The sequence below is a fragment of the Populus euphratica genome, unplaced genomic scaffold (genome assembly GCF_000495115.2).
Source record: "Populus euphratica unplaced genomic scaffold, PopEup_1.0 scaffold29.1, whole genome shotgun sequence".
NCBI classification, from domain to species: Eukaryota; Viridiplantae; Streptophyta; class Magnoliopsida; order Malpighiales; family Salicaceae; genus Populus; species Populus euphratica.
The window spans coordinates 1188578-1202967 of record NW_011499888.1 but is presented as its reverse complement, the minus strand read 5'-3'; the positions used below and the strand labels follow the sequence as shown (position 1 = coordinate 1202967).

The following is a 14390-nucleotide window of genomic DNA, read 5'->3' as shown; positions in this document are numbered from 1 at the left end:
TAAAACTAATATAAAAATATTTTGAATATAAAATTTAAAATTAGAACAAAAAACTATTTTAAACACAAAAAAAACCATATTTAGAAGCTCGAAAACCAGAATTATACATTCAAACACATGGTTACTAAAAGATCCAATTAACAATTATATAAAGTATGTGTATTCATGGATATAATGGGTTGGGTTTTTATACGAAATTATATCCAATCTAATTTTTAATATTTTATGAAATATAAACTCAAATCATTTATTTTTTTAATTATAATAGGTTGGATATATTGTGCTGGACCGATTTTTTTTATAGATATTACATAAATATATTAATTTTTTTGTTCTTTGATGGTTCTATAACAATATTGGATTGCAACCTTTTAAATACATATATTAGATACTATAAAAACTATTATTATTCTAATATAAAAATAAAACAATACAAAAATTACAATCAGGCTCTTTATCAGACAATTAAAGCACAATATGATACTAAAAAAAATATAAAATGTTTTGTAAATTTATAATTTTACTATGAAAATAAAAGTTTAATATGAATTATTAAAAATTTCATTTATTTTCTCATAATTTCTTAATAATCAAGCAATCTTATTAAACAAGAAAGATTAGAATGATAGAATGTACTATTATTTCATCAAATCAAACTTCAAATGAGCAACTATAATCTATGTAAAAGCGAGGAATAAAAAGAAGATTAAAAAACAAGGAGTAGATGTGGATGTGAAAGCAAAAGAAAAAAATAAAGAGAAAAGAAAAAATATTATTTATATGTAGAACTCAAATTATTTTATTTAGCTATACGTGGTAGGTTAGTTAGGTGGACTGAATTTTAAAAATCTAAACTCACACTTGACTAATAACATCTATTTATTAGTTTTTTTAATTTAGCATCAAATATAATATTTATACTATCCGATTTTTACTCGTTGGATGTAGTTAGGTAATGTAAACATGGCGTGAACACCCCTGGTACCCACCAATCTGACCAGACACCCTGTAATTAAAGACTGTAAAAATATCGCAATAAACGACATCGCTTTCGAGTCAACGCGGAAATCAGGCCAGGCCCCAAGCCAGCTATTGAAATTCATAACAAATACAAAATCAAACACGCCAAACATCCCCTTCCATTCAGTTTCGCTTTGTTATCGCTCCAGTTGAAGAAAAGTCCTTTCTATCTAGGGTTTGGGTTTGACAATCATTTCTTTGAAGATGTTGGAGGTGGTGTTGAACGATCGTTTGGGAAAGAAAGTGAGAGTGAAGTGCAACGACGACGACACGATCGGCGACCTCAAGAAGCTCGTGGCGGCACAGACCGGCACCCGAGCTGAGAAGATCCGGATCCAGAAGTGGTACAACATCTATAAAGACCATATTACCCTCAAGGATTACGAGATTCATGATGGCATGGGCCTCGAGCTCTACTACAACTAGAATAAACATGTAATCTCCTCCACTCTCATAATCGATTTTTTATGCTGTTTCTAGGGATTTGATTTTGAATTTATTTTGCGGGATTTTTTTTTCATGATTATGTGCCGGGGTTGAATTATAATGAAATTGACCCTGTATTGTATATTTTTTTCCGGGTGAATTTTAACTAGTCTAATTGCTGGAGTTGATCATATGTTAATTGTCTTCAATGTTAATCTAGAAGCGAAATTTGTTGACGAATTACTTCGTTGGCTAGCTGTTGATATGCTATAGTAAATATATTGGATATTGTTCACCAGGAAGGTTTTGGTGATTTCGTTCTAGAGAAGAAAACTAGGCGATGAAGCACTTGGTTTTATATATAAATGGTAAACTAAAACATGTCTCGGTGAAATAAATGTTTAAAACAACTGAGTTCACATTTATTTGAATTACTGTATGCTATTGCCTTGTACTAATGAGGCTCTAGTTTTTATCTTGCTTTCCTTCTAGGCTAATTGAAGTTGATAGCTTTGTGGTGAATTTGTTTGGTGGCAATATCGCTTGCCATTCTTTTCTGAAATCGATATATATATATATACACACACCGACACTGTGATAGTTGGCTGATTCTGGTTTTCATCTCACAAGATAAATTTTATTTCACTTGTTTTATTATGTTTTTTGTGTCATAATTCATGGTGCTATTTGATAGACGATGACTGCATTAGAGTAATATAGTCAATATGGTTAAGATGCATTTGTTATCATTTCTTTTGATAAATTTGTTGCTTACTAGTTGAGAGAAAACTGACAAGGAAATTTACTGCCACTTTTTTTGGCTTCTCCTCACTGATCCAGGAATTCCAGTGCAGTATTGCAAGGCATTGTGGAAGATGAAGCTGCCTCTTCTTTGCTAGTAATTTCTTACTCTTTGCAACTAGCCTGATGGTTTGTAATTGATGCACATATACTTATATGAAATATGTAATGACTGCCATGACTAGATTTGGTTATAATATGTTAACTTGCAGCGTGTTCTGTTTGGTACAAGTGTTCCAATTGTCTGTGAATTGGTTGTTTTATAACCAGGACTCTTAGGGTTTCAATAGGATGAAAAACTGGTTGATTGGATAACTAACTATATTTTTATTTCGCTGATGGCACGTGTATGCTTTACGCCTTGATCTTTTCATTTTCCATGAAAACATTATGAGAATGAAATTACTGCTTGTAAACACACTCCATGAACTATTTTATGTACTAGGACTACTCAGAAGGCTTTCTTCCCAGGAATCAATAGTGTTTTGAAACTGAGGGAGATTGTCGCATTTTGTAGTCTTTTTTCTGAGGTTTGAATCATCATGTGGGTTTGTGGTTTATATTTTCAATAAACAGTATGCAATATGATCTAGATGCAAGCTGGTCAATATTGCAATGAAGCTTGCACTTCCCATCCACCAGACCAACTGGGCTTTAATGCTGTTTATGAGCCGCTGATTGCTTCTATTAGCACTTGGTGCACATAGATATTCAACAACTCGTGGTGATTCATAATAAACCCCTCATGTCCATCCGCAATGAACTTAACTTTACAAACACTGGCAGTCGTTTACATTTAATGTGCCATGAAGGAAATGGAAATATATGACGTAACCAATCCGCCATTTCATTCTCAGATGATCTTTCCATGGATACTGACTGCAAGGGGTATCTTTCAAACCTATAGGTTTGGTCACTGGATCTGGACGTGATGAGTTGAGTGATTAAGAACTTAAAAGTTTACACAGTTCATCCTAGAGGCTGTTAGCCGGAATGAACCAGCAGAGCAGCAGTAGCCTATGACCTGCAACTGCTGTGTGTTATTTCTAGTTATTTTCCTAGCATCCCCCCACTCATAGGGGAAGGGATCGGGAGATATATGTGTGTGTGTGTGAAGCTAAACCTAGCGTAACAGTACCTGAATCGGTTGGATTAACCATCCCAGAAAATGGATTCTATTTGTATGGGATTGGTGATTGAGAAATTGAAATCTCTGGCGTGGCACAGAAGATACAACGGAGCTTCAATCACAACAGATAACCAGTGAGTTTCGGCAAGATTTTTAGATTTTAGCTTCAAATCAGCGGCCTGATCAAGAGTTTAAATATCTGACTGGTAGTTTTGTGTAGATTTTGAAAACGGAGAGAATCAGGGTTCTTTACCTATAAATCTGGGGAGATGAATCGATGATGCTAATACATGCACTCCCCAAACACTACACCGCACTTTCGCTAATTATATATTCACAAATTGACCATGAAACCTCCCCTCACCATCCTGGCATTTACCTCTTCTTTAGTCTTGCCTCCAGACAAGGAAACTTGCTTAAAAACACGACACACCACACAATTTACACGAACATGTTCCTTTTTACCAGAACAAGAAGAAAACTTGGAATAATGCATCGCGAGGATTGCACAGTTACCCCGTCAACCCCCTTAATTAATTATACACAGAAGAAATAATTTTCTGGTTTTGCATTGTGGTATCCTTAGTGCATGTCTTTGGATTGGGTTGTTTTAAAAATCAAGAGGTTTTTACAAACACGAAATTGTTAAGCTAACGATAAAGGTTTGTGGGACTTGTCACTCGTGTGTTAAGAGTTGACTTAGCCCACACTTCTCTTTGTTCTGCTGTGATGATGTTAATTCTTTCTGGATTTGCGATGTTTTCGTTTTTGCTAATTTTACTTTCCGTTTTCTTTTTCAATTGAGGCAACAATCAATTTTGAGATTTAATTTGGCGGCTTTGAATTTGAAGAATCAACAAATTCCAGATCATTGAAAACGAAACTGGACTAGAGAGTTGATTGAGAAGACAGGGAGATGGAAAAAGGATCCCTACAGGGGTATGGTTGTCAATCACAATAAAATAGAGTTGAAGTGCGCTTTTAACCTTCTTCACTTACAAGTCCTATGGAGTTCATGTCACTCAAGACGTCATGTAGGTATAGACAGTTCTTTTACGTAGGCCTCAACCTTCGTCGTACTTGGGTTTTCGACATGGAGATGATTCGGTGGCCGGTGCTTTGTCAAACTCAAGCCTCTGCATTGTTTGTGACGCCCCGAGTCCGACTCCCACTCCCACAGACCAGTGATATTCTTTTGCTGATGATTGATGCAATCGCCATTCTTTGGAATATCCCTCACAAGCAAATTAACAACGCATAATCTCACATTTCTCTGTACTTGGTAACACCGCCGCCTCCTCTTCTTATAGACAAGCAGAAATTTTGGCTCTTCAAATCATTCATGCCGCGGCGTCTAGCAATAACTCGGTTCACTTCCGATCCCTGCTTGCCATGTTCGCCATCACCATACAAACGCGACCGCCAACTACATCCATACAACAGCTCTGCCTGCTCTATTCACTCTCCAGGTCGGCCTGCTGGCAAGCTTGGAGAAACTTCAACAAACTGAGCACCTTTATCCTTCCTGCTGGAAGGAAGATCATTGATTCCTCGTCCAGGGACTCCAACCTAACTAAGCATGAAAGTCTCGAAGATCATAATAGAAGAAGAGAAGCCATTTTGATTACATCCTCCATGTCAAACAACAAGATGCAGTACCTATTTATTACAAGGGCCTCATCGATTGTTCCTCCGTCATCAACCGACAAAGAGGACATTTTCGAATATCCTCAACCAGTCCTGGACATGGAAGCCATGCCACCAGAGGCTTTAGAAGTCTATGCAGCCTCCTTTACTCTTTTTCAGGGACAAGTCCGAAAATTCTTAAACCATAAAACTACCCCTCAAATTGGGTTCGCATGTCCCCATGGCCTGATCTGGACTTTAAAGTTTTAAGGAGGCTAGTGTGAGAACCAGCATTTTTTTCTCCGGGTATTGAAATGGGCCAAAGCCCATAATACAAAAAGAAGCAAGACAGAATCTAGGGTTCTGAAGAGCTCTTTTGGGACTACATCAAATTTTCAGTTCCTCTCCGTCCATATCAGCTCCTTACTTACCTAAATCTTGGAGCAAGCATCTAATTTGCCAAGTCTCAAGGGCCCAATAATCATGGTTCAGGTTTATTGGGCCATCCTGTTGTGCTCGCTGACGATCCTTCGGTTTTCGCCATGAACTTCCGCGTTTGTTCGGTTCCTGTACAAGAAAAAAAAAGAAGAAACAGTCGTAACACAAGAGATAGGTACCTCGTATACACCTATTAGATCAAAGGAGAAAGAAAACGCGTGTGAACGAGACTATTTAAAAAATGTAATGTGTTTTGATCGACACACTTTCGTTATATTTCATTTTTTTTTTAGTTAAATAACATATGATTTATAAATATTTCTTTATAAAATATCAAAGACTATAAAGAATAGGTTAGTATGTTTAAGATAATTTTTTTTAAAAATTAATACATGATAACATTTCATTAAGAAATTAATCCTAGTCAATTTTATGACTTTTTAGTATTTCTTAAGAAAAATATTTGACTTGCGTTAATATCTAATAAATAAACAGGCCAGTGGTATCAATGATAATCACCTGTAACTGAAGGGTGTTTGTATGTATGGTTTGGAGATTTGGTTGTATTTGCAACATTTTTCAATGACTTGTCATACGGAGAAAATGACACTCATACGTGATCAAGGCGTAGACAGATGGTTCTTTTACGTAGGCCTTAATATTTGTTGCTCTAGGGCTTTCGGTGGAGGATGAGTGGCTTCAAAGCTCGTGGCCAAGAAACAATTTCACAGAACACAACATGTTGTGTTGACAAAAATGGCTTGTTTTCTTGACAGTTGTAAGTTTGACAAAGCTAATTAAACATCTGCTTGCTTCAATACCTCGCTGCTTTAAAATAGCCTTTGTTGCTCTAAGTTTCTGTTCCACGCACATTCATGCTACAATAAAAGACAGCTCGGAGGCTTCCAATTCCCATGTCGGAAATCTGATTTCATGGAGTTGACCCCCGAGCCATATCAATGGAAATTCTTGGATCTCGGTCTATAAAATAACACAAAAGCAAACACAGCATGGCATCAATAACATGACATATTGAAACTAGCAAGACTCGGCAGATTCAATGCTATGTTCCCTGTCACTTTTGCCTTGTACAATCATCCTCCTCCTTGGCAATTTTGATGCTAGCCCTTCTCTTCTAATTCCTTTTTGCGTGTTTATTAAGTTAGTTTTTTTTTCCCCTTAAACCTATATTACATCACACTTTTGTGATTGATCAGTAGATTTCCTCCGAGCACGTTCAAACTCGAGCCTCCCCAATATTTTTATATAAAAGCCTCGCTCGAATTTAACTTGCAACGGTTAAAGATGTACTCGGCGTTGCTAATCCTTTTACATTGGGATAGATATATTGTTGATGGTCGAGAATTTGGATAATTGACACAAAGTATTGACTGCATGCTGGACACAGTCAAAAAAGCATCCCGTGGGAGGAGGGCTCGGCCATCAAAACGGCACATTGTATGAATGGTTGACCTTGGCCTCATCATGTGATTAGCTATTAATTAATTAACTGTGATATTATTTTGTAGAGAAAGAAAGAAAGGGAGACGAAGAAGATACGATGTTATGTTAATGTTAGTCTTTTAATAATATGATGGATCCAACGCTAGACATTTAGAATGTGTCTTGCCTGTTATCTTTGCTGTCTACTGTTCAATGTTACTCTAACAAATGTCAAAGACATGCACTCTATCCACATTATTATTATTTTCGTCTTAATTTCCTTTTCTCTCTTTTTTTAGGTTATGGTCTCTCATGTGCACATATTTCCAACAATATTGTGATTATTTTCGGTAGATTCTTTTATTATTATTCAGGATTAATTTTGCTATAATTACAGTATTTATTCATGGAGATAGTTTATTCCTCTCTCTTCCTTTTTTTTTTTTGTGCCGAGAATTATAGACAAACCATCCATGTTAAAATTAGAACATTCAAGATATTTTTCCTCGTGATCTCTTTAAATTCAAAATGAGTAAATCCATTAAACACCTCGACAATGCTGTCTTAGTTGATATCAGTTGGTCCTTATTGAGAGATGATTTGACAAAAAATGGAAAAAAAAAAAAACCCTCTGAAACTGGATTTGGCCCTTCAAAATATATGTATAGAAACACATCGAGTTTTGTAAATTTAAGGGAGAGGGAGACGGAGGTTAGCTTGAGGTTTGTGCTGGTGCGTGTGTAAATGCAAGCTAGCAGAGGTAGTGAGGGAGGTTGGCATTCCTTGACTCACGAATCTCTGTCTGCCTAGTGTAGCATTAAAAAAACCCCACTTCAAGACCTTGCTCCTCTGCACTCGCAAACTTTTCAACACTTGTTTAATCTGTATTTGTGCATGCAAGTTAATCTTTTGTTTAATGTGTGCACGATAATTCAAATCCCGATGAGATAGTTTATTTTCTCAGGATTTGCTGAACAAGACCGGTCCGGTTTAGTAGCTTGTTTTTGCATTTTAAAAATGTAATTTTATAAATACGCCAAGTCAATATAAAAAAAGTGTATTTAAGATAGAATGGAAAAAAAAAGAAGTCCCGGTTGATACATAAACAAACCTAAGAATCTTCTTAATCGTTGAAACAAGAAAATAAAATTGATCATGGACCTAATCAAACGGAGATCACAAGCTGAATTTAATTCTCACCTTCCCCACCTTCCCCCCTGCTACTGGGCTAGATGTCATTTTATTCTGGTTTAAAGCTATTGCCCTGACAGAAACGTGTCGGGCAATGACTTTATTATACTAAAATGTACATGGTCTTAATCTCCTGTGTCATGCTGTTATTTGACAACCTACCGTAACTCTGACAAAAACTGCTGCTGCCTTGAAAAGGTTTTGTTACCTGGCAACAACATTAGATGCCATGCCACTTCCTACGAATCAAGGGCCACTAATCACTTCTTTTGACATTTCGTAGCCACAGGCAATTTGATAGAATGAGCTATTTCTAAAACTCAGAACAAGAATTGGTGGAGATACTCTCAGCATCAACCACTATTGTTCTTTGCAGAGACTCCAGCGGGCATGAAGAGTTATGCCAAACCTGCATAATGTACATACAGACAAATCCAGCATATCCTTGCAAGCTAAAACAAAATATAAGACAACGAAATTTCATGCCGGGATTGAATGGCATCGGTGATGAACATAAAAGTCATTTCATTGGAAAGTTAAATTATCCCAAAAGTGGATGGAGTGGACTTATCCCACAACTCCCGATAGACAAAATACGTGAAAAGTTACAATCAAAACAAATGACTTGCTAACTGTACAATTCGATGGAAGTTCCTCATTGTCTACCTTCCGAAGTTGTCTCTACTTGCATATGAAAGAATTGTTAACCTTCTTGCTGTCTTCAAAAACTCACTGTCAAGCAATTAGAAGTGCAATCTATGAGCAAACTGTATACATAAAACAAGCCAAAAAAAAAAATGTAACATGTAAAAGGGGGATGACGTGAGGATACCTAAAGGGCTCATCTCCAGCATGTTTGGTGGCGCCAGCTGCATCCCGGTAAAGCACATTGCTCAGCATCTCTGAACTCTCAATGCCAAACATACTAGCCAACTTTCTGTGCAGCTCTTCGTATGAACCAAGGACTGATAGGTCAAGGGTTCGACCAATATCCTCTGATTCCATGAACACCTTGCAATGATCAGTCTCCAGGCCAAGATCAGTTTTTTGGTGATCCTTGTACCAAGGAGACCTCTCATCCGAAGAATTTTCCATTGGGCCATTCTGTTGTAATGCAGAACCAGACCCATCAGAGCTGGCCTTCCCTAGATTTCCATCTGATGAACTGTTTGCATTTGTATCACCTGAGCAGCTTTGAGAACTCTGCTGATCGGTAACAATAAGCTGACCAAACAGTACAAAGTGGGGTGTCTTTGTTTCACTGCTTCCCTTCAAACTCTGTGAGGAACTTCCCATTGTCAGCAAGCAAGAAATATTCTCACTTTTTTTAGTATTGCCCATGAAGTTACTACTGGTGATTCTAGAAGGCGAGGCAGCCTGATCACGTCGCTGGAAATCAACTGGGAACAGTCCTGACTGCAGTTTGTTGAAGTGGAGATCTGATGAAGATAGTTCAAATTGAGCATGCCTGGCTCCCTGTATGCCTGCAGGAATGTTATCTGAGACACAGCATAAGGGACTGTTCGACCTAAGCGGGATGCCGGTAAATGACGGCATTGGAATTTGACCGATTAAGGGAAAGTCCGGGGGTTGTGGAAGTCTCAACTTCTTTCTTGGGGGTGAGAAGGGCGAGAGATGAATGGCTGGCATGTTTGATACCAGTTCAGCCAACCATGGGCTAACACGCTTCACATTCTGCAGTAGATCTGGCTCATCCCATGCTACCTGAAAAATGAAAACATGAAAGAAGATATAGTCAGGAAAATAATAAAAACAATCGAGTGATTCAAGCCTAAGGCAGATCATTTGTGGCGTGCTCCTGTTGATGAAAGTGTATTGGCTATTTCGCTACTTTCTTCCTATTGTTTGCAAACAACTAAACTAAGAAAATATCAGCGACAATTTTTTATGCCATTATATTTCAAGAAATCATAACCATGCAAAACTTGCACATCCATAAAAACAACAAATTTGTGGTTAACGAGTGATAATATTCAGGTCAAGAAAAGTAACACATGCTAAGGTTTTTGTCAAAAAAATCACTTCTCTTTGGAATGAATTACTAAACAAAGTGAAGTGCTCGAAATAGCAGGACAGCTAGCATCTTGGACCATAGCTGAGCTTTTTCAGAGTCACCAATCCAACTACATCATATGTTGCCCAATTATATCAATTTTATACAAATAAATCATTCCAAATCAAACAATAAATTCAACAGGGAACAGGAGAAAAGCAAGGCAGTAAGTACTGAAGATCAACAAGTAGAGAATTTCCACATCCAAAATTGAGATTCACGATACCTGTAGAAGTCGCCATGGAGAATTTGGCCAGCGGATGGGGTCAGCAAACTGAACAGAAGATATAGTTCCCATGAACCAGCTAATCCGAGACGAATCCTCGGTCTCAAATGCCATTTTGAACCTCATCCCTGGACACCACTGAATATGCATTGCAGTCCTCACAGCTGAGGCCCTTACACAAAATTCTGGAGTACTCGCTCTTGGATAATAGACAACTTCAAAAGGCTGCCCATTGGCTGCAAGAGATGCAGCTTCAATAACAGACTCGGGCTTCACTTTCCCCTTCACATCCCCATTACCATTCCTCCTCATCAATTTACTCTCATCTTCCCTCAAAAACCCAGAATAGCCCCCAAATGAATTCCACCCCGATGAGCATTCATTTCCACCACCGATCCCTCTCTTAGCACGTCTAATTCCAACACAAAGGTCTCCATTCTCTGCTCTCAAAAACACAATAGAGTCCCCAGCCACAAGCTTCTTTTGATTCACAAAATTACTCCATCCAGTAGTCAACAAATGGCGACGAGGCGTCCCTCTGTAAATATGCCTAAATTTCCAAGTCTCTCCGTGCACATCCTTGGCAAGAATGGTCTGCACAGGAGGCTCAGCGGTGTAATCCAATCTTGGAAATATAGTCTCAGCGCAATAACGTGGCACAGAGAACCCACCACCATTATTAGCATCAGATTGAGTCAATGTCTTGGCAAAAGAAGCAGGCTTCTCTTGAGACTCAATCCCGTTAGGCAACCTATCATCACTATCTTCACCACAACCATCTCCAAACATTAAATCACTATTACTGGATGGGTTTAGCCTAATTTTGGCATAAACCTCATCAGTTTCAGGTTCTGCCATGTACTTGATAGCGGATACCTTACAAGGGATTAGCGCAGGAATCTGAAAATGACCAAAATCCACACTCCCCTGAGCATGTTCAGCATGACCCTGAGGAAAATAGAAAACTTTTGAGTTAACTGCTGGCATTTGAACCATGCTACCAGCACAAGCATGCCATAATTGTGAATCTAAACATTTTTCTGCCACTCTCATTTGTTCCTTTGGGGGATTCATAACTTGAAACTCCCTAATCATTGGACCACTATGTAGTTTTGGGATTTGAAGAACCTGGGTATAACCTGAAATTTGCAAGAGAAAAAAAAAATTACATGAGAGAAAAGAACAACATCTTTATTGCTCGGATCAATTGCATAATATATCTATCACACGGTTTTTTTTTTTCATGCTTAACCATCCAAAAACAGGGGGAAACGAAGATGAGAAATAAAAAGATCAATCTTTAATAGTAACAATTTTTAGCAACAATTAAATATGAAAAAAAATCAGTTATAACTTGTGAAGAAAAAAAAACAAAGATTTTGAGATGTTGATGAAAATTAATTTACTCTGAACAAAAAAAAAAGCAGAATATTCTAATAAATCTCAACCAAAATCAAAGAATAACTTACCGTCTCTAAGTTTTGCTTCAAACATAAATTCTGTTGGGGAGAGACAGAGTAAAGCACAAACCTTAGCTTTAAAAAACACAAAAGCTGCAAAACTATTCAAAGGGTAGAGATCTTAGTAAGAATTGAGTAAGCAAGTGTAAGGGTATGAAGGAAGGGAGCTTGTCAATGGGTTTTTAAGAGTGTGCTTGTGAGCTTGCTTCTGCCGACCAGACTCGCAGGGAAGGATTTGACAAGAGAAAAAAACAAAGGGGAAAGAGATAGTAATTGTTTTATGGGTTTTCTCGAGGAGGAGAAAGAGATTGGGTGGCTTTTAAATTATGTGTTTTGGATCACAAGAGTCCACCATCATACCCAATCTTCAGGTGAAAATGAATCATCATCTCTCTGTGATTTCCCCCCCTCTTTTCTCCCCTTTGCTAACTTTCTACTTTATTCGCTTGTAAATAGAAAAACATTAATACAAGAAAGTGTTTATAAATACTTTCAACTGCAGTTTGGTCTTTTCTAGCGCGTGGGTTTACGCTCTGATATTTTTCTACATTCTTTTTACTGTGCTGTTTTCATTCTTTTAATTTTGTTTTTGGGTTAAGTTTTATGGTTATAATTTGAAAAAAATAATTTTTTTTAAAAATATAAATAGGTATAATTAGTTAGATTTAAATATATATTTAATAAAAATGATAGTTAAAATTTATATATAACAAAAAATATTTATAAAATATTTGATTATGGTTACTTTTCAAATGTATTTTTTACTTCAAATATATTAAAATATTTTTTTTTTATTTTTAAAAAATTATTTTTAATATCAGAGCATCGAAATAATTTAAAAATATAAAAAAATTAATTTGAAATAAATAAAAAAATAAAATAAAATTCAAATTTTTTAAAAAATACTTTTGAAACATAAAAGCAAACAAAATTTTACAAAATATAGTTAAAAAAACATGTAAAAATTACTTCACTAAAACTGCATTTTAAACTCTATTTTTTTTTATAAATCTCACAATATAAAACACATTTTAATATATTACCAAACATTTAACAATATTTTTGTATCATAAACACAAAAACAGGTGTAAAATAAACAAACCCTTCATTTTTTTTATTTTTCATATCTTGAGCTTGTGCCTCTGTCATTGAGTTTGTGTTGATTCTTAAAAAGTTATATTTTTAAAAAATATTAAAAAATTATATTAGACTAAAATAACTCTTCAATCTTTTAAAACAAGTTTTAAAATATCAACATATATTAAATACAACAAAGGATATGACACATATAGAGTTTAAATCTAAAAAAAAATCAAAAGGAAATTGTTAAGATTAAGAATTGTCGTCTGGTGTTTGAGCGTGGGGACGATGGAATTTTAAATTGTAACTTGAAGAGTTGCAAGCACAAAGCATGCCCAAGCCAGCTCTAAACTATCCCAGCTCCTTGAAAGGTGACAAACACGCGATACCAAAAAGAAAGTAACGTTGTTTTTTCTTACAGAGTATCCAAGTAATTAAATAAAAGAAGGGGAGAATTTTTTTAATAAATAAAAATCTCCATCCCAGTTGCCTGAAGATTAGATAATCCCCCAACAAGAGAAAAACTGGCTTCGCATCACAAGGGTTTTGTCAAAGGTGTAGCTAAGCTCTGAAATCAAGGCAGCCAAACCCAGATCCTAACCAGATACATTTGACCGTAGTTAAAGCTCATCCAAAGACAGTGAGACCAGTGCCCTAACTCTTTGGGATAACCATGGTTAGTACTTTACTGGTTCCGAGGGTTATGGTAGATTAACTATGGTCACTGGTCAACACCCTGGACTCACTTGCCACTGGTTGTTATGCGTGCTTCTGATTTCTTGGTAGGAAAAGAAGATTTGGTCATGGTAATTTTAGGGTTCAGGGGATGGCAGCAGTGGGGAGTAGAAACACTTCCCTGTCAATTTGGATTGTTATGCTGAAAACACATAAGGGCACCCTAGAATTAGGGTTTGTTCGGATTAGTTTTTTGGGCCATGGTACCAGCTAGCGGGGACCTTATTTTGCATATGACATGGAGATGAGGCCAAGGATTGGAGAATTTAGGCGGTAATGCTTGATGGTGACATTGAGATCAAAGAGGAGTTAACATACTCTTGATTTTATAGTGACTGCATAAATACTCCAATTTGTTTTGCACTTGTTGATCAAGACATTGGTCGGTCTAATTAGGGAAAATGAGTTTAGATTGGTAATTTTCTTGAGCTGCACGGTAGAGTCATGGGTCGACAGCATTCCCACGAATTTTAATGGCCTGGGGATTTTGAACTTGTTAGGTTTAATTTGGAGCTTTCTAATCAGTGTACATGGACATTTTACTCGCAGCAAGCCCTTCCTGTAACAAGAACAAAATCACCGAGTTCTTATTTGCAATACATGAAAAGCTTGAAAGGAAAGGGAAAAGGAAATAAAGTGGGAATTGTAGAAAATGGAAGCAATTTCCCTCAAGCTTCCGATGCTGGTGATATTTTTCTGGCCTGTGCTTTACTGAGTTGTTGTTTTCAAGTGATACAGTCG

General features: G+C 36.7%; 1 protein-coding gene and 1 long non-coding RNA gene across 2 annotated transcripts; one reads left to right on the top strand and one right to left on the bottom strand.

Annotated features, from left to right (window-relative positions):
- The first annotated feature begins 953 nt into the window (after positions 1-953).
- LOC105130768 (uncharacterized) lies at positions 954-2559 on the top strand. Its single transcript, XR_843303.1, has 2 exons — positions 954-1455; positions 2287-2559. It is a non-coding gene; the product is annotated as an uncharacterized LOC105130768 (long non-coding RNA).
- Positions 2560-8542: 5983 nt separating this feature from the next.
- LOC105130767 (auxin response factor 18-like) lies at positions 8543-12281 on the bottom strand. Its single transcript, XM_011033432.1, has 4 exons — positions 11844-12281; positions 10375-11513; positions 8907-9799; positions 8543-8806 (listed from the first exon to the last, which is right to left on the bottom strand). The coding sequence occupies exons 1-4, from the start codon at positions 11866-11868 to the stop codon at positions 8737-8739; spliced, it is 2127 nt and encodes a 708-aa protein (XP_011031734.1). The 5' UTR covers positions 11869-12281; the 3' UTR covers positions 8543-8736.
- Between the last annotated feature and the right edge of the window lie 2109 nt (positions 12282-14390).